General features: G+C 36.4%; 1 protein-coding gene across 1 annotated transcript in view; it reads left to right on the top strand.

Annotated features, from left to right (window-relative positions):
* Positions 1 to 21,026, top strand: part of LOC136039848 (ADP-ribosylation factor-binding protein GGA2-like) — a 90,543-nt gene that overhangs the window by 7,239 nt on the left and 62,278 nt on the right. The window contains exon 2 of the mRNA XM_065723781.1: positions 11,859 to 12,019. Coding sequence (XP_065579853.1) covers positions 11,859 to 12,019 — 161 coding nt within the window. The remainder of the gene's footprint in view (positions 1 to 11,858; positions 12,020 to 21,026) is intronic.

Raw genomic sequence — 21,026 nt, 5'->3', positions numbered from 1 at the left:
AAACTCAAAAAAAAGAAAAAAAATTTCTCCAATCAAAAATACTATCCCTCCTCATGATCCAACATTCCCCTTACAAAACCTTGGAATATACTTAAAAATCACTCAAGATACCCCCTTTGAGATAAAAAAGATAGCTCTATTGAGGGTTGTAATCTTCAAAGTGTTAAAATCAATTTTCTCATTAAACATTAACCATGATGGATCTCTGCTAATAGCCCTCCAAGATTCTAAATCAGCAGATATACTACAGAATTCAAAATCTCTTCTTAACATACCAATAAAATCTGTTCTCTGGACCCCAAACCAAAACCCAACTAAAATAGTAGTATACAACATCCCTCCTGAAATCCTATTCAGGATCTAAAAGAAAGGCTCTCTGACAGAACTGGTAACCCAATCCCAGTAGCTGATGTAACCCAATTGGGTGAACCAGATACCAATGGCCAAAAGTTAAGCAAGTCTTTCTTATTCACACTAAGAGAAGTAAATAATAACCTGGATCAGATATTCCTTTTTGGACAAAGGAAACCCTACAAGCCAAAACCTATCCAATGCCAAAAATGTTTAAAACTAGGACTCACAAAACACACATGCAGTGAAACATTACATGAATGCAATTCTTGTAAAAAATCCCACCCCTCTGGAATGACAAATTATAAAAACAATCAGCCAAAATGTATTAACTGCAATGGTTCCCACAATTCTACAAATAAAACTTTATGCCTTGTATATAAAAAACGAGCACTAACACTCCAAATAGCAACAGAAAAAAACATACCTTACCCACTTGCAGCAATGGAAGCAAATGCAGCCCAATCACACCTGATCAAAAACTCTATGAAACCACCCAACCCTCTCACCCACAGACCAACCATTCTACCAAAAACATCACACAATAAGCATCCCCAATAAGACTCCTTCCTCAAAACAACCAAGCTCACACTCCTATAAGAGAGATTCACTGTGGACAAACCATATAGCCTCTGCACATAATGATAGAAGATCAGAATGGCCACCTCTCTTCAGTCTCTGACCTGTTAAGACATATTAAGACCTTTCAATCAAGTAAGGCTTAAACCTGTGTTGCAAGACTAAATGACGAAATAAAAACAATTTTGTCCTGAATGCAGATTACAGGTTACTTCAAATGCAGTCAAATGTGTTAATTGCAGTTCTTGGTTCCATGCAGGGACTGAAAAGTGTGCTATGATAGAAATCACTAGTAGTAACTCCCAGATGTGCCTAGATTGCTCTACTAAGTCTAAGGTAAATTGTACTTCTTCTCAAGTACTTCTTCTCAAGTGCTTTCTATCTCCCCATCTGGAACTTCTCAGACACCCCATACCCCTGTTGAAAGAAGAAGGATTCTTAGCATTCTAAGTGATCTCAGCAGCCCTAAACATTTTCAAGACACTCCGCTCAGCCAGTTTCCTCTATTAACTGAAGAACCAACCGTTTCTAACAAGGCTGGCACTAGTTTGTGTGATCCTACAATTTCCCTTGTCCCTCCCCAGCGCTGAGGCTGTTCTGAAGGGAAAACAAATGCATCTTGCCAAACAATTGACTGTAGCATTGGTAAATCAGTTCAAACAGACACTGTCCCTACACCCTCCATCTTACAACCAGATATTACCAAAATCTTGGTTTTACAAGAAAAGTTAATGGATGCATTAACTTTCATCTCCAATTTTTTGACAATTCACCAAAGTGATCTAGCAAATCAACCCGCATTTAATTCCATTTTGAATGAGGTTAATAACACTTTCATCTCTGACCATAAAAAAGTGTGATGTCCATAAACCAAATGAATATTGATGAAGGACTTAGAGGATTAAATCCAGTGATACCTGTCACAACAAGTGACACAAATCCAGAAATTCTCATTGACCTCAATCCACCCTTGATACAGCCCAATTATAATGGTAACCTTGATTACCACACTACAGATGCTCAAAAACGTGTGGACATTAACAAGGACAATTAATGTGTGGACAATAAGACTGTCTCTTCTGATAATAAACTAAAATTTGCTAATATAATCTTGGCAGGTTCTTGCCAATTAGGAGACAATTGTGTATTTGAACACGTTTTTTCTTCAGCCAAGCTCCAGCCAAAAAGTGTTTTCAAAAATAGAGCTAATGCAAATTACACTAAAAAAAATTAGCTCAGTGATTTTCAACCAAGTGCATCAACAAAGCTCCAACAACAAAAAATGTGATATGCAAACATTTTAATCATAATTGTTGTAAATTTAGTAAGCAGTGCAAATTCTTACATATATGTTGTAAATTTTTTTCAGGTAGTTGTGGTTCCATTAAGTGCAGTTCTGACCATGTGAAGCTTTGTCCAGTTTTAGCTTTTAATAACAAATATTGTAGGTTTGCCCATGCACCAAAAGTAGGTGAAGCTAATTCTCCTCCCTGGAGCCCTGTTCCAGTGTCCCTGTCCAAAGATAAAAATTGTAAGAGCCACTCATCTCCCTTCCACCATCCTTTTTTTAATGCACCACACTCAAGCAAAAATTTCTCATCAAAGTTCATCAGGCATAGCTCAAAAATTGACAAACCCTTCTTGATCCTGAACTCTCCTCCCTTATCCTTTGCTACCTCCTCCCCCTCCCCGCATACAGAAGTCCTATTTCCTCCCCCCCTCACAGTATGCTGCCCTATACCCTCCCTACTCTGCCACAAACCAGCAATTTCTTGATGGACATGAATCACTATTCCCAACCAGCCCCCCTTTCCCAGCACCTTACAAAACCCCCACCCCCAACCCATTCATTTTATCCCTCATGCCTACCCTGTCAACGTGACTCAGGTCTGAGACTTTTTGCATTCAGTAATTGTCTTGTAATGAATCCTAATTGTTCTCCTCATGCTTCATCCATATCATTGCCTGTCCCCCCACCCCCAAATCCCCAAGACAATTCCTTCTCTTACTCTAATAATTCATCTATTGATGTTGACTCTAATAGTCATCCCATAAAAGTCAAATGTGCTCCCTTGTTCCCTTGTTCTGACTACATTAATTTGGCCCCCGCTAAGAATCCCACCACACTCCCTGTACCCATTTGTAATTTAAATAAAGTTAAGTGTAAAAATGGTACCTTTGCAGGTCGTTTTAAATTTCCCACACTTTTGTTAAGCAATGCTGAAAGTCTTAATTTTGAAAAACTTATTGAATTAGACTCCTTTTCTAAAATATATAGATCAGACATAATTGCTATTACTGAAGTACATGCTCAAAATACACATATGTTAAAAATGAATAATTTCACCCAGTTTATTAAACTCAGACCTGAAACCCACCCACTGGGTAAGAAAGGGGGTGGAATTCTTTTCTTTGTCCATAATGATTTTTATCCTTCAGAAATATTAGTTCCTTGTCTTACTCCCTTTGATGAAATTTTGTGGGTTTGTGTTCAACCTAAGGTCTTACCACGTCCTTTCAATTTGATTGAACTGTGTTGTTTTTACTACTCTCCTGGGCAGAGAGCGGCTGAAAAAATTAATTTTATTGAAAAATTGTATGGCAGTGCTGACTATCTACTATCTAAATACCCAAATGCTAGAATTTTCCTCTTAGGTGATGCAAATGAATTAAAACTTGAGTCTACATGTAATACTTTTAGTCTGAAACAAATTTTAAAAGCCCCTACTACCAAAGGCAATTCTACTCTTGATTTAATATGCACCAATATGTCAAATTTCTACAGACCCATCACCATTCTTCCCCCTCTTGGAGGTAGTTACCACTTTAGCCTACTCCTATCTCCACTAGCTACAGTTAAACATTCCTTTACTATTACTGAAACCGTCTTTAGACCTCTAATTGACTCAGGACTCTGCAATTTTGGCTCTTGGATCACTAGTGAAAATTGGTCCCCTGTGTACCAAACAAATGATGTCAACTTCAAGGCTTTGTCCCTCCAAAATTTATTGAGGAGTAATTATGAAGCCCATTTTCCGGTGAAAAAAAAAATTAAAATATGCTCTACCAATAAACCTTACATTGCTGCGACTTTTAAAAAACTAATAAGGAAAAAAAAATCAATTTGTTCAAGCAAGGACATATCACACAGGCTAATGATCTAAGAAAGTTCCTGAAGAGAAAATTGAGAAAGGCAGCTTCTGAGTATTACAATAGTAAGGTTAAGAATTTGTATTCTAACAAACCCAAACAATGGTACAGGAAAATTAAAGAGATTTGCGGAAAAAACCCTGTTGAAGTTAATTTTCATCTCCCTGAGCCCCCTTACGATTTGAACCTGCATCTTGCGTCCATAGTACAAAGTCTTCCCCCTTTCACTGGCTCAGGTCAAACTATTCCTCCCTCCACCTCTTTCCCCCAAATTTCTCCCTCTGATGTTATAAATAAAATCCGAGAGCTCAAAAAATCAAGTACTTGCCCATTAGACATCCCAATTGACTTGATTAAAGCCTTTTCAGACACAATTGCTGGACCTTTATCTGATATTTTTAACCAAATTACAAAATCTGGTAAATTCCCAAGTTGCTGGAAACTAGGTTTTATAACACCCATCCCAAAGAAATCTTCCAGCCTGACTATAACCAACATGCGTCCTATTACACTCACTCCAGTTTTTTCTAAGCTTTACGAAGGGTTCCTTTGTGACTGGCTTAAAATTAAAATTATACCACACATTGACATCGGACAGTTTGGTAATTTAAGAAAAACCTCCACCACCCATTACCTTGTACACTTGATTCACACGATCCTAAGTGAACTAGAGAAACCAAATGTTTGGCTAAACCTGGTTTTAGTCGACTTCTAAAAAGCGTTTGACTTAGTTGACCACACTATCCTAATTCGTTTACTACATGATAACTTTGAAATTGACCCACTTTTAGTAATTATTGTTATATTGTTCCTTTCAGACAGATCACAAGTTGTAAAATACAAAAATACCTTCTCTAACCCCCTCCCTAGGTACTGTGGAATACCTCAAGGATCCTTATTGGGACCACTATTATTTCTTGTCATGATTAACGAAATTGGCAAGGAATTCCCCCAAAGATGGAAATATGTGGATGACTTGTCAATCCTTGAAGTATGTCATAGGAATATTAAAAGTGACCCCGTTGAAATCCTAACCCAATGTTTGGATGAATCTAAGAATCTAAATATGACAGTAAATCCCACTAAATCACAGATAATGACGATCAACTTCTTGAAATCTACTCCTGCTTTTTGCAACCCGATCCCAAACAAAATGCTAGTGAAACATGTTAAGCTTCTTGGTGTCACAATTTCTAATGATCTTAAGTGGGACACACATGTTTCCAACATTGTTAAACAAGCAAATGTTTCACTATCCATTTTTAAGCTGCTAAACAAATTTAATTGTCCTAAGATACATTCCCTCCGTGTTTACTTATCCTTTATCAGGCCGTTATTGGAATATGCATGTCCAGTCTGGCATTTGCAACTTTCAAATGAACTTAGTGACAAAATCGAGTCAGTCCAAAAGCGTTCGCTCAGGATCATTTACAAAGAAGGCAAAATTCCATACTCCTTCCTCCTGAAAGCTGCACGCATTACCACCTGAAAAGAAAGGAGGGAAAAAATTTGCCTGCTTTTCGCTAAATCAGTCATTTCCAATCCCCGTACTGAGGACTTACTCCCTGATTTTCACAATCCCATTAGACTCCAAACACCCCTGGTCAGCCTCCTTAGCAATCCCAACTTACTCTCCAATCCATGCTGTTACAGAAAGGTTTCGTAAAAGTTTTATACCCTTTATTCTGGAACACCTTAATAATAATTCGTGATTATGTACTTGCAAAATTCCCCTTTTCCTCTATTGCCGTTTTTATTCTTTTTTGGTTTACTGCAATATGTTTGTAATTTGATTGTTAAGTTTACTGATTTGCCCTTTATCTTTGATGATTTCGCTTTTTTAATTCCTTTTAATTTTAAGTGTTTGACTTAATGTACTGTTTTGAATTTTTTTTTTTTTTTCTTAGCTTTTACTGACATATAAAGCGAATTCGGCTCTAAAGAGCTTGTGATAGTCTTTTGAAAATAAATATTATCTTATCTCTTATCTTATCTCTATCAAATAGAAGCAAATCAGAAGTATTATCAGGAATTAATCAAATTATCAACAAAAAGCCAGATGAAAATCCAAATGAATTAACACATAACATGTGCCTTTTTATACTTAATTCTAATGTAGTACAGTCAATGAACCTAGAACAACCACAAAAAGCAAAAATTATAAGCAAATTGGCAAAATCGTACCTACCCAATCACATGCATATCCAAGCAAAAAAAAATCTTGCTCTACTCCTAGCAAAGCTAAACATTGATACACAGCAATATGAAAATTAAAACAACAAAACAGTATATGTCAATAATTCAGTTGAATGTAAGATCACTTTCAGAAAATAAGTTAAATGAACTTTTATCTTTTATGAATAGTAATTCCATTGATATTGCTTGCCTTCAGGAAACCCATTTGACTAATAACCAACAAACAAAGTCTCCAGGATATACAATCCTGAGAAAGGATAGGTCTTCACAGAGAAAAGGAGGTGGCATAGCTATAATTTTAAATAATAATATTAAATTTTGTGGTATTAATTTCCCAGATTTCTCAAATGATTGTAATGTTATTGGTATCAATATCTGGATAAATAATACAAAAAACATACATATTAAGCCTTTATAACCCTAATGGCCAGACTACAGATGCCATGGATTTTTTCACTTACATAACTAATTCTAATATGTTAAAAAACATAATTATCTGCGGGGATTGCAATGCCCACATTCTTCTGTGGGGGGGGGGGGGATAAGCCAGCAAATAAAGCTGGTAAGCTTATTGAAAGCTTGATTTCAAATAATGTCGATTTAGCAATTGCTACCCCTCCTAATCTAAATACATATTTTAACCCCCAAAATGGCAAATTTTCAACTATTGACCTACAAATTGTGTCAATAAATATACTAAATAAAATTTATAAAAAGAAAATTGAAAATTTATGCCCTGACCATTTTGCAATAGTATCCTCTTTAAATGAACCAGCTAATATTCTCCCACATATCCCTAAATATGTCAACACTAAAGCAAATTGGACCATGTTTGAAAATAAGCTTAATGATGAAATTCTAAGTTTCACCCAGAATTCACACACCCCAGTTGTAACAGCTGACGCACATGAGGAAGTTATGACATCTATACTAACTAATACAGCTAATCATGCTATCCCCAAAACATCACCTAAGAAAACAATCCCTAAACACACCCCTAAAGCATGGTGGACAAAAGATTACCAAATTATGTGGAGAATAAAAAATGCAAGTAGGAGATCATACTTAAAAAAAAAAAATCCCCTGCTGCATATTTAACTAAATTACAAGCAGGGGCTAATCTCAAGAGAACAATAATTAATGCTAAATATAATTATTGGAATAATTTTGCAAATAATCTTTCCAGAGAAACATCTGAGTTAATCATACACTGACTTATAAGCAAAATCTGTGGGAAAAAAACATCCCCAAACTAATACATGAGAATACTCATTATGACAATGACATTGAAAAGACAAAACTATTTGCCACCCTTTTCTCAAAAAAGCTAACATCTAAAAATAAAAATATCACTGCTCAAATCTTGACAAATCCAATTTACCAGCCCCAACCTGGTTCAGAGTATATAAACCATCCCTTCTCAATACATGAATTGAATAATGCAATACAACATATCAAGGCCGATGTTACAAGTAGCTATGATAATATACACTCTATATGGATAAAGAATCTTACCCCTTTGTACAAACAGGAGCTCCTAAATTGCTATAACCATGCATGGGCTACATCCACATTCCCTAATATCTGGAAATGTTCATCTCTCCTACAAATTTTAAAGAAAAATAAACCTAAACATGACCCTGAGTCATATAGACCTATAATGATTACCCCTGTGCTGAGAATAGTAATGGAGAAAAGGATTTACCATCGGCTGCTATGGCTTGTTGAGAAGAATAATCTGATATCCATACTCAAACTGACCTCAGGAAACACCACTCATCAACAGATGCTTTCATAGTGTTAACAAATGCAATAAATGAATCCCTATCAAAAAATAATGTCCTAACTGCTGCATTCCTAGACTTTGAAAGAGCATATGATAATGTTGACCACCAGATTCTCTTAGTTAAACTTACAAAGCTTGGAGTACCCCCCAAACTTGTATCCTTCATTGAATCCTTCATAGAAAACCGAAGTTTCATTGTTTGCGTAGGCTCAGCCTCTTCACCCAAAACTTCAATAACCAAAGGCCTTACACTGGGTGCAGTCCTGAGCTGCTTCCTCTTTTCACTATTTCTCTGGGACATGAACCTCCCACATACCAATCTACAGTATGCTGATGATCTGGTATTATGGGCAACTGGCAACACCTTTGAGATTGCACATTCAAAGTTGCAAAATGCACTTTTCCAATTTGAAAAGTTTTCTCAAAAGTCCATTTTACTTATTGCACCCACAAAGTCAAAAATTATCCAATTCCACCATAAGCGAAATCATTCTAATGCAAGGCTAACACTAAATGGAATACTTATTCAAAAGGACAATCAAATTAATTATCTAGGTCTCATACTACTACTCTATACCACATATTACTCTATAGAAAAATAAGAATAGTTAAAAGGCTACTAGCCACACCTTGGGGCTGTAATGAGAAAACACTACTTCAATTTTTTAAATCACATATAAGACCCCATATTGATTATCGCCTCATAGTTTTTGGTGCTTGTGCTAAAACCCATATGCAAAAAAATCGAAACGACTCAAAAGGACATAACCTATCTCATATTTGGTCTTAGGAAACCAACAAATACTAAGTTTCTGCTTACTGAGAGTGGACTATCACCAATAAATGAAAGAAGAAGATCTCTACTAATTGAATACCTTACAAAAATCGAAGCCAATGATTCTCATACCCTGCATAACTGGTTAAGAAATCCATCTACGTTTAGAGCATTGCAAATGAATATGTAAATATCCAGAAGAAGTTCCCAGTGCCAGTAAAATCTATTGCACCCACATTCCCCCCCCCCCTTGGAGTTGATCAATCCCCATAATAAAGACTGACTTCTCAAAGTGGACCAAAGAACTTACCCCCATTGCTTTTATTAAGAAAAAATTTGCAGAGCTCAATAATGTTGCATATAAAAACTATTCCCTAATTTTTGTAGATGGGTCCAAAATGAATGAGAAAGTGGCAAGCGGAGCGTTTTTCCCAACCCATAATATTGCTTTAGGCGAGTTATTACACGGTAATGCATCTGTAATGTCTGCCGAGCTAAATGCCATAATCATGGCATTAGATTTCCTCATGGTTAATGAATATATGACTGTTAATATTGAAAATGTTATAATATATTCTGACTCTTTATCCACTCTTGAGCTGCTTTCTTCAGCTTCTCAATACAAGATGGATATTGACACATTTCTTTGTCTTAGGATTATTGATATTCTTGCTTCAAAAGGTATTTTAACTCATTTCCAGTATATTCCAAGCCACCCTGGTCTAATAGGTAACCATAAGGCAGATGAAATAGCAAAAAATGCTTTAAATATTGACCAGCCAAGTGGGAGATTAATCCCCATTAGAGATATTTACTGCTGGAGACTTACAGAGGTACTGATAAATAATAAGAATCCAACCCTATCACCTTTCCCCAGTAAGCACCTTTCCAAGATTTATCATAGAATTCGGTCAGATTCAAATGGGATAAATTTTCAGGCATTTTCGTATCAGATCCCTAATTCAAGTGGTGAAGTTCCCTCCTCCCCCCTTTGTAGGTCATGTAATATTAAAAATGAAACAATAGATCATTGCCTATTTGAATGTAATATGCTGACGTCTGCACAGTATACCCTGCAATGTAAATTGTTAGAATACTTCAAACGCCACAAAATTCCACTAACAGCCAAGAGTTTTGCTGACCATACTTGCACACAGAGCACAGAGCTCAATATATATTCTATTATAATTCAACTGCTATTATCAAAAGATTTACTGCAACTTTTAATTCTTAAAACTCTCTCTACTTTTAACATCAATAAAAGCACCCCTATATACCCTGGTATATTGTATTGATCCTGCCAGTCCTTGATTTACAATAGCATAATCTATAAGGTTGATTGACTTGCCATCATGTGAGTACCATCTTAACTTAATGGCCATTGTATGGCAAAATACTGTATTCGCAACTTGATCATTGAATCTGCAAAATTGTAGCTGTCTATAATCATTGCTATTTTCTTTTTCTATGCCAAGTTTACTAGTGCTCTGATACCATCTATCCCTATTTCTACCAGCCTTAGCATTAAAATTCTGTCTATTTGTTTTTTTTAACTGGCAGTAAAATTCATCTGAGTCATGACTTTTTCTATCAGTTTATTCTACAGGAGCATATACTACTAAAACTGATGCTTTGCACTTTTTAGTTATAAAATGAGCAACTAGAATTGCATTATTAATGCCTTTCCAAACTAAATATGATTCAGAAGCCTTAGTTTTCATCATGACTCCTACTCTCTGGCTGTGTACCTTATCCTTCCTGTCTGAGTAAATACATTCTAGATTGCCTAATTTTATATGTCTTAACTCCTGGAATATGAGTTTTTGAAAATGCTAAGAAGTCCAAATTGCAATTTCCATGTTTCTGAAATCATAGAAATTGCTATGACCTCAGGGAAAGTAATGGGTTCCACCAACACAGGTCAGGTACTAATACATCTCTCACGTCTATGCAAAGCACTTTAGCTAGCTTAGAACCAGACAACAATAAGTCTCTGGGACCTTCAATTGAATAGAGGATATGTGAAATCCATGCCCATCTTCGTCACTACATGGTTTTCCAAACTTTGCAATGTTCACTGTGTGAGCAGTCTACACTGAGTGATGCACCTTTGAATAAACTTTTCACACTGATTGATCCAATGCATTTGTGATTGCTCCTCAAGGGATTTTTGTTTGCACCATGGTTAGCACTTCATGTGTCCAAAGGAACAGCCCTGGTTCCCATTATGGTTTTAGCAGCCATTGCTAGCTGCTTTTAGGTAATCTTAAGCTTAAACAACTCTACACTTAACAAGACAAGAAGTAGTTACTCATGCTCCAGAGGAATGAGTTATAAATTGCAACGTAGACTTGGCGATCTCCAATAAATTTACCTCCCCCAACTACCTTGTGCAATCGTAAATAGCCAAATGCACAAGCTCTTCTGACCACATGGGTGCTGAACTTCAAAAGTAATGAATTACCTTAAAAAATACAAACTTACAAGCTTGTTTCTGCTTGAAAAGGGCAGTGTAAGTCTACCGTCAGAATATACCAATTAACTACATGCTCAGCCCCAAAACAGTCTTCAGGCTTGTTGGGACCAAAGGAAATACAGCCCATAGCTACTTGGTGGAGGGAGGGTCCCTTGGAAAAATTATGGCCTATATATATGTATATATAATTATATGGTTCAAAACAAAAGTTTTTATCTGAGAATATCCAACCCTTTGCTAGTAGGGAATTTTCCCTGCAAGTTTGATGCTTCCTTCCCCCCTTTATTTACCTTGAACCTAATCCCTCCTGTGCAGGTTTTCCTGGATGGAGTCAGTTGTTCTGTTAGTAGAAACTATTAAAGGTATTTAAAAGGTTTGTGTAATACTTAATGGGTGTAATAATGCTCACCTATCATAGCTTATTTTTCATAATCGTTTGTTCTTTATAGGTTGCTGACAAATAGTATTAAATGGTTCAAACATAATTCTGCTTTAAATTTGTCTCTTAGGTGCCTCATAAAATAATCATGAATTTTCTTTTCTAGTAAAAATAACTAATCCCTTAAGTCCAGTTATAGATGGTTTAGAAGTACAAAAGTTTTGTCACCTTGTTTGTAAGTTAGAAGATGGAGCACAACAAGCTACTAAATTGCTTGCATATAGAATACATTCACCTCAAGAAAAAGAAGCTCTCAATTCATTATTTGTAAGTCTTCATACCCTTTGATTTGTAGGCTAATCACATACACTCTCTTTCCTTATTTACTTTAGATTTATTTTAGCTAAAAAAAAATATGAGGAACTCTGGCAAAGATTTGGAGCTTGCTTTTCATTCAAAGAAACCTGTACCATAATCAATAAGAGGTGTCTAGTGTATTAAAAAATAAAATTGGTTAATGAAGCTACTCTTTTGGGGTAGCAGAAATTTCTTAGATTTAAAATAGTTTTCTTTTTTTAACCATACTTCCTAAAACCAGGCACATAAAAAAATATAAACAAAAGTTGCCACCAAAAACAAGTCATCAGATTTTAATAAATAAATCTTAATAGCTTAAAATTAATAAAATCTAATAAACTCTCAATTCATTAAATTTATCATAAAATTTTTTCGATTCATCAGATTCAATGCATGAGTCATACCCTTTGAGCTTATGCTGATATCGCTCTGTTAGACTAGCTCTTTGTCATTTCCTGCCTGGATAAAAAAGGGGAAATATGTTCATAACAGAGGTCAATTTAATTTGTGAGTTTTTGACTTTTAACTCGAATTTTTGACTGGCTATCTTTAACTATAGAATAAATAATCGGTGAATTATATATCTGGCTATAATGTGAGTAGGAAGGCCTATAAATAAAAAATATTCCCGTCTGATCTCTTCTTATCTAGCATTGCAATGGTGACACAGGAGCAACTACTGCCCAAACATAAATCTTTCCCATCATCCCACTAGATTCTTAATTATTTCTGAATGAAGAGTTGTTATAAGGAGGTTTACACAAAATCAAATTGAATCTTTTCTTTGGAATCTTGTTTTTCAAATAGATTTTTGTGCTGGCTTTTGCCAATGTTTTTACTTTTTATTATATTTTACGATCTTAGTCAAGTGTGCTTCATTGTCTTTAGTTGTTTGCCATACTTTCTATCTGTCCATCATTGCATATGTTTATCAAATACTTTTCATGATTTATTGCATTTGTTAGTAATAGGTAATAACATCATACATTTGATTTTTGATTTGTTAAACTGCTATTGTTACCAGTTTTTATTCTGCTCGGTGCAAGGTAGCCTTGAAAAGTTTTTTTTTTTTTTTTTTTTTTTTTTTTTTTGTGGCACTTGGTATTCACCAAGTGACATATAGCAATCGCAAATTCTGTCGGTCTGTCTGTTGGTCCTGGTTTTGCTAGTTTAGGCGCTTCCAAATAAGCTAGGATGATGAAATTTGGCAGGCGTATCAGGAACCAGACCAGATTAAATTAGAAATAGTCGTTTCCCCGATTTGACCATCTGAGGAGAGTAGGGGGATGATTAATTCAGAAAAATTAGAAAAAATGAGGTATGTTTAACTTACAAACGGGGGATCGGATCTTAATGAAATTTTATATTTACAGGATATCGTGTCTCAGAGCTCTTATTTGAAATCCCGACCGGAGCCGGTGACATTGGGGGGGGGGGGGTGAAAGGGGAACCCTAAAATCTTGGAAAACGCTTAGAGTGGAGGGATCAGGATGAAACTTGGTGGGAAAAATCAGAACTAGTCCTAGGTACATGATTGACATCACCGAAATGGATCCACCCTCTTTGGGTGAGTTTGGGGGAGGGTTAATTCTGAAAAATTAGAAACAATTAGGTTGTTTTAACTTACAAAGGAGTGATCGGATCTTAATGAAATTTCATATTTAAAAGGACCTCGTAACTCAGATCTCATATTTGAAATCCCGACTGGATCCAGGATCATTGGGGGAGCTGGGGGGGGGGGGTAATCGGAAATCTTGGAAAAGGCCTAGAGTGGAGAGATCAGGATGAAACTTGGTGGGAAGAACAAGCATAAGTCCAAGATATGTGATTGACTGAACCAGAACGGATCCGTTCTCTTTGGGGGAGTTGGGGGGGGGGGTAATTCGGAAAAATTAGAAAAAATGAGGTATTTGTAGCTTACGAGTGGGTGATTAAATCTTAATGAAATTTGATATTTAGAAGGAGTTTTTGCTTCGGAGCTCTTATTTTAAATCCCGACCTGATCTGGTGACATTGGGGGGGGGAGTTTGAGTGGGAAGGGAAACAGGAAATCTTGGAAAACGTGAAAATCGATGTATCCTTATCTTACGAATGTGTGATCGGATCTTAATAAAACTTGATATATAGAGAGATCTTATGTCTCAGATACTCCATTCAGTTCGCATTGGATCCGGGGACATAGGGGGTTGGAGGGGGAAACAGAAATCTTAGAAACCGGAAATCCTGGAAAATGCTTAGAGTGGAGAGATGGAGATGGAACTTGATGGGAAGAATAAAAACAAGTTCTAGATACGTGAGTGACATAATTGGAACGGATCCGCTCTCTTTGGGGGAGTTGGGGGGTGTGTTAATTCGGAAAAATTAGGAAAATTTGGGTATTTTTAACTTAAGAACGGGTGACTGGATCTTAATGAAATTTTATATTTAATAGGAACTCATGTCTCAGAGCTCTTATTTTAAAGCCTGACCAGATCTCATGACATTTAGGAGAGTTGGAGGGGGAAACCGCAAATCTTGGAAAATGCTTAGAGTAGAGAGATTGGGATGAAACTTGTCGGGTAGAAAAAATATCTTTCCCAATTCTTTTTGGCACAGAAAAAAGATAAATTTAGCAAAACCAGATGATAATAAGTGAAGATAGCCTCTTCATGACACCCCTGTCGGTTGAGCAGATAATACTCACTTCAAAGTAAGTGAGGGAGACCTGGGAGCTAGCTAAAACTACCTAAATGTATAAATAGGTCTTGAAAAAAATTCTTTCACTATTAGCTAACTCAAACATCGGCACTCACACTTAGGATCGGGAAAGAGGCCAGTCCTCCACCCTATCCCTTTTTAAGGCAAAAATAAATGAATGTCGCCATTATCTGACAATGAGGTAGCCCCTCTAAATTTTTCTTAAGCGATGTCTGGGTTTAAATATTTTTACAAAGCTTGTCAGAAAACCCCCTCTAAAGAATATTCCAGAAAATCTCCCAATCACAGTTGAAAATTGTTCCCATGGAAAACTCTCACATGGAGAATTTCTTCCACGTTAGATCCCTACATCCCATGGGAAAATCCTCTAGATAATTCCAATCACTTTTAAAATCTTCCCTGGAAAATATCCATATGTTAAATTTAGTCAGCAAAGGCAAAGTGACAAAAGAATTTCGTGCAGGAACACTGGTAATTTCCCCAGTGTAAACATTCTCCCTGGAAAGCTCACCCCCAGAAAATACCGTGAAAAATTTCCGAGGCAGAAAATTCTCAATCCCCCCCATAAAAATGTCTATATATTTCAAATAATAAACACTACACACAAACAATTAAATTGAGTAACTTCCAGCCTTTTCCCCAGGAATACTCGTAATTTCCCCAGTGTAAAAATTCTCCCTCGAAAGCTCGCCCCCAGAAATTACTATGAAAAATTTCAGAGGCAGAAAATTTCAAATCCCCCCCCCACAACAATGTCTATATAGCCTTCTTCCAAATAATAAATACTATACATAAGCAATTAAATTTTGTAACTTCCAGCCTTTTTCCCAGAAACTGTGGAGGTTCGTTTTATCACCAGATTTATAGTTATTGGACGTTTTAACTATGTTGAACAAAATGACTATAAAGTTCTGATCGGACGACTTCGAATGGGGGGCTTCTTTGCCAGGCTTTTCTCTAACGTTGAGATCAGGTCCAAGTCTTTCATAAATACTCATTTTTTTTTTTGTAATTTGCTAGGCAATTTGGCCGTGATTTTCTTGAATATTTACATGAGCTCCAAGTCTGTCATAAATACTATTTTTTTTTAATTTGCTTGGTAATTTGGCCATGCTTTTCTTGAATACTTACATGAGGTCCAAGTCTTTCATAGATACTCATTTTTTTTGTGATTTGATCGGCAATTTGTCCATTCTTTTCTCTAAGTCTTTCAAGCCTTTGTCTAAGTCTTTCATATATGCTCAGTTCTTTCGCGATTGGTTTGGCAATCGGACATGAATCAGTAATCCTCCTGCTGATAAATCTGCATCTGTTTTGCTTTGTTCTTGCTCAATCAGCGTTTCTTGAGTAGTAGCAGCCTCAGCAGTATTCTTTAGTGCAAAATCTGTACCATTTACCAAAGAATACACAGTCTCTGCAAAAAGTTGACTTTTCATTCTCAATGTAAACATCTGTTTTGCTCGCCCTTCTTCTTTGTGGCTTCTAAATGTGTGGTCATCATTGTAAGTTTTGAAGGCTCTTTGCTTGAATATTTCATTTCGCATTTCCAGCATAAATTCTTCAAATGTAATACTTCCCATATTCTGATCCTTTTCTGTAAAGTACTCTTCTATGCTTTCTAAAAGGATAAGTTCTTACAAGTTTAACGTGTGTACAGCTGTAAAGCAATTTAACAAATGATACAAATTACAAATGAATTTCATTACAAGTTCTAGTGGCACCGCCTACTTTTGAAAATTTTTCCAATTACTACGCAATAAGCGAAAATTTCCCAGCCATAGCGGCTGGCTGTACGACCGAATCTCATTACGTCAGCAAATTACAGGGGAATCTTACGCCTGATTTTTAATTGTCATCTTTCAAAGTTTTGGCTTAAGAAAATTTTTATTCAAGGGGCTATAAGTTTTCAATTTAATATCTTCATATGCGTTTCACAAATAATATTTAATTTTTATCACTGTATACATTTATCGGCTTTTAAGCTTGTAGACTTCAAATCTGAGACTGCGATTTTAATATAACAGTACAACATAAAAATGTACTAAGTAGACTTTTCACAAAAAGTGTTTTATCATCATTGTAGTTAATTTTTTGGATTTCTTGGGCTATTGATTATAAATGCGATAATAAACTGAAATGTAGAAGTCAGAATATGCTACTGCTTTTTTTGGCACTTGGTATTAACCAAGTGACATAGCAATCGCAAATTCTGTCGGTCTGTCTATCGGTCCCGGTTTTGCTACTTTAGGCACTTCCAGGTAAGCTAGGACGATGAAATTTGGCAAGCGTATCAGGGACCGGACCAGATTAAATTAGAAATCGTTTTCCCGATTTGACCATCTGGGGAGAGTGGGGGGCCGGTTAATTCGGAAAAAATAGAAAAAATGAAGTATTTTTAACTTATGAGCAGGTGATGGGATCTTAATGAAATTTGATGTTTGGAATGCTATTGTGTCTCAGAGCTCTTATTTTAAATCCTGACCAGATCTGATGACATTGGGGGGAGTGGGAGGGGGAAACCTAAAATCTTGGAAAACACTTAGAGTGGAGGGATCGGGATAAAACTTGGTGAGAAAAATAGACACTCGTCCTAGATATAGACTCAAGTCCTAGATACATGATTAACATAACCGGAACGGATCTGCTCTCTTTGGGGTAGTTGGGGGGGGGGGTTAATTCTAAAAAAATTTAGAAAAAATGAGATATTTTTAACTTACAAACGGGTGATCGGATTTCAATGAAATTTGATATTTAGAAGGATATCGTGTCTCAAAGCTCTTATTTTAAATCCTTACCGGATCTGGTGACATTGGGGGAGTTTGGCGGGGGAACCTGAAATCATGGAAAACACTTAGATTGGAGGGATCGGGATGAAACTTGTTGGGAAAAATAAGCAGAAGTCTTAGATACGTGATTTACATAATTGGAATGGATCCGCTCTATTGGGGGGGGGGGGGGTTAATTCTGAAAAATTAGAAAAAATGACGTATTTTTAACTTACGAAGGAGTGATCGGATCTTCATGAAGGTTCATATTTAGAAGGACCTCGTAACTCATATCTCTTATTTTAGATCTCAACCGGATCCAGCGTCATTGGGGGGGGGGCATTTGAGGGGGATCGGAAATCTTAGGATTTCCGGAGAGATCAGGATGAAACTAGATGGGAAGAATAAACACCTGTCTAAGATACGTGACTGACATAACCAGACCGGATGTGCTCTCTTTGGTGGAGTTGGGGGGGTGACTTGGAAAAATGAGTTATTTGTAACTTACGAAAGGGTGACCAGATCTTAATGAAATTTGATATTTAGAAGGATCTTGTGCTTTAAAGCTCTAATTTTAAGTTCCGACCAGATCCGGTGATATTGGGGGGAGTTGGAGGGGAAACCGGAATTCTTGGAAAACGTGAAAATTGGAGTATTTTTATCTTACGAATAGGTAATAGGATCTTAATGAAATTTGATATTTAGAAGGAATCCATGTCTAAGAGCTCTTATTTCAAATCCCGACCAGATCTTTTGACATTTGGGGGGTTGGAGGGGGAAATCTTGGAAAATACTTGGAGTGGAGGAATCGGGATGAAGCTTGGTGGATAGAATAAGTAAATGTCCTTGATACTTAATTGACGTAACCGTACTGTATTCGCTCTCTTTGGGGGAGTTGGGGGGGGAGTTTCAGTGATTTGGCGAGTTTGGTGCTTCTGGACGTGCTAGGACGATGAAAATTGGTAGGCATGTCAGGGAGCTGCACAAATTGACTTGATAAAGTCGTTTTCCCAGAATCTTGGAAAACGCTTAGAGTGGAGAGATGGGGATGAAACTTGATGGGAAGAATAAGCACAAGTTCTAGATACGTGATTGACATAATTGGATCGAATCCGCTCTCTTTGGGGGAGTTGGGGTGGGGTTTGTTAATTCGGAAAAATTAGAAAAATTGAGGTATTTTTAACTTAAGAATGGGTGACCGGATCTTAGTGAAATTTGGATTTAGTTGGAACTATGTCTCCGACATCTTATTTTAAAGCCCGAACAGATCTGGTGATATTGGGGGGAGTTGGAGGGATAAACCGCAAATCTTGGAAAACACCTAGAGTGGAGAGATCGGGATGAAACTCGGTGAGTAGAATAAGCAAATGTCGTAGATACTTTTCTACGTAACTGAACCGGATCCGCTCTCTTTGGGAGAGTTAGGGGGGTCAAGTGCTTTGGCGATTTTGGTGCTTCTGGACGTTCTAGGACGATGAAAATTGGTAGGCTTGTCAGGGACCTGCACAAATGGACTTGATAAAGTTGTTTTCCCCAATTCGACTATCTGGGGGCGGAACGGAGTGGAAAAATTTGTAAAAATGAGGTATTTTTAACTTACGAGTGGGTGATCGGATCTTAATGAATTTTGATATTTAGGAGGACTTCGTGTCTCAGAGCTCTTATTTTAAATCCTGACGGCATTAAGCCTCTGATTTCTCGTTTAAATCAATCTGTAGATTCTTAGGGGATCATGCCATAGGAGCTCTTGGCTCTTTGCTCGTCTGACCTCGTCACAAGTGCCATATGAGCTCTTAGCTCTTGTTTTGTTGCTGTTTTTATTTCACAAATATTTCTTCTATAAAGGTACCGTTGCCCGTTTATCATGCACCGTTGACCATTTTATGGAAATAAAACGAAGTTGCTTGTTAGATGGACGTTTTTTTCTCAACCTGTGTTGAGCATTAGTCTATAAATTGTTACCTTTAAAATACCTTTGTGTTTGGATTACCGTTATTTTCTATAAACAAATCTGCAAAAGAGAAAAGTGCTTGGTATTTGTATGTATTTTTTTAGATTGCTTTTTCCCTTTATTGTGCAGTGGTTTAATGTTTGGCACCTTCCACTCTTTGGCACTTGTTGGGTTTTCAACTAGAATTTAAAAGATTTGGTAGGGTTTCTGCCGACACTGTTAAAAAAGTGCTCACCATCGTATTCGAAAAATCGTTTAAATCAAGTGCTTTGTCGCAATCAAGTTTATACAGTATATCAAATACTTGCTCAGCCGTTTCATTACCATCATCATAAATATGTGTTGCACTTACTTTGTGAAAACAATAAAAGCTCCACCCTCTGGCCGAACTACCCAAAACTTCCCTGAAATTTAATTCTCATATAGTTAAAAAGATTGAATTTGCTTGCTTGTTGCTAAAACATTATCTGAACTTAAAAGATTTGTGCCTCAATAACTAATTTACGAACTATTTATTATTTTTATGTTCACCCCTGAAAAATGGAGAATACTAAAAAAAACAATGATTTCAAAAGTCGTTCTGGCTCCTCCTGGAGCCAGTGGTGCCTGACTTGCTTGCAAATGAGACTCTATAAAACTACAGCCCACTTTTATCATTGTATTCTTTCTCCCTACCAAGACAACTTGCAAAATATTTACTATACTAGACTAACTAGAAGAATATTCCAGTGCCCTCTGACTTAAAGAAAATTGTGCTTCGGCAATAGAAGGATATTGTAACTCCTTTGTGCACTTTCTTATGCGTCATTTAGCCAATGATTTTATTCCTTGATTTTCTTTGATTTTTGATTTTTGTATCTAGATATGTTGACCTTGAAATCGCACATGTTACTTTAGATTTTGATTGTTGTTGTTTCTTTTTTATACTTTTTTTGTTGTTTGTTGTTTCTGTTTGTTGTTTTTTTTTTGTTTCTTTTTTTGACATGCTCATGTAACCTTAAAGCTTTCACCGTGAATAAAGATATTGTATTTAATTTTGTTGAAAATATTGCCTTAAAGTTCTCTCTTCCGGGCTTAAAATTAAATATTATATTGATATTTATAATTTAAGTATTATTGTAATGATATATTACTATATTAATATTTTCAGCTTGATTAACCACAACCGTGACTGCAAACAGCACTGCAGGGTCCCCGTAAGGGAAGTACATCCTAGTACAACATTGTACTAGTACACGTCACAACATTGTACTTGATTCTGATTAATGGATAATTGTTCTAGAATCTGTTTGTTTTGGTTAGCTTTTTGGGCTGAAAATCCTCCTCTAGCTAAGGTATCTATTATGGGCTGCCTCACTATTCTAGTATAATCTTTGTAGGTATGAATATATAAAAAGCTGAAGGTATAGACCTGAGGTTTCTCGTTCAGGACATCGACTCATGTTGATAGAAAAGCATCGTACAATGTGGAAAAACATGTAGTGACCAAGATGAGCCAAGGATTACACAAAGCCTTAATTAGCAAAACCTTAATTAACAAAGCCTTAAGCAAGGATTAAAAGCC

Source organism: Artemia franciscana, chromosome 20, assembly GCF_032884065.1.
Source record: "Artemia franciscana chromosome 20, ASM3288406v1, whole genome shotgun sequence".
Lineage (NCBI taxonomy): Eukaryota > Metazoa > Arthropoda > Branchiopoda > Anostraca > Artemiidae > Artemia > Artemia franciscana.
This window is presented reverse-complemented; position numbering and strand designations above follow the sequence as displayed.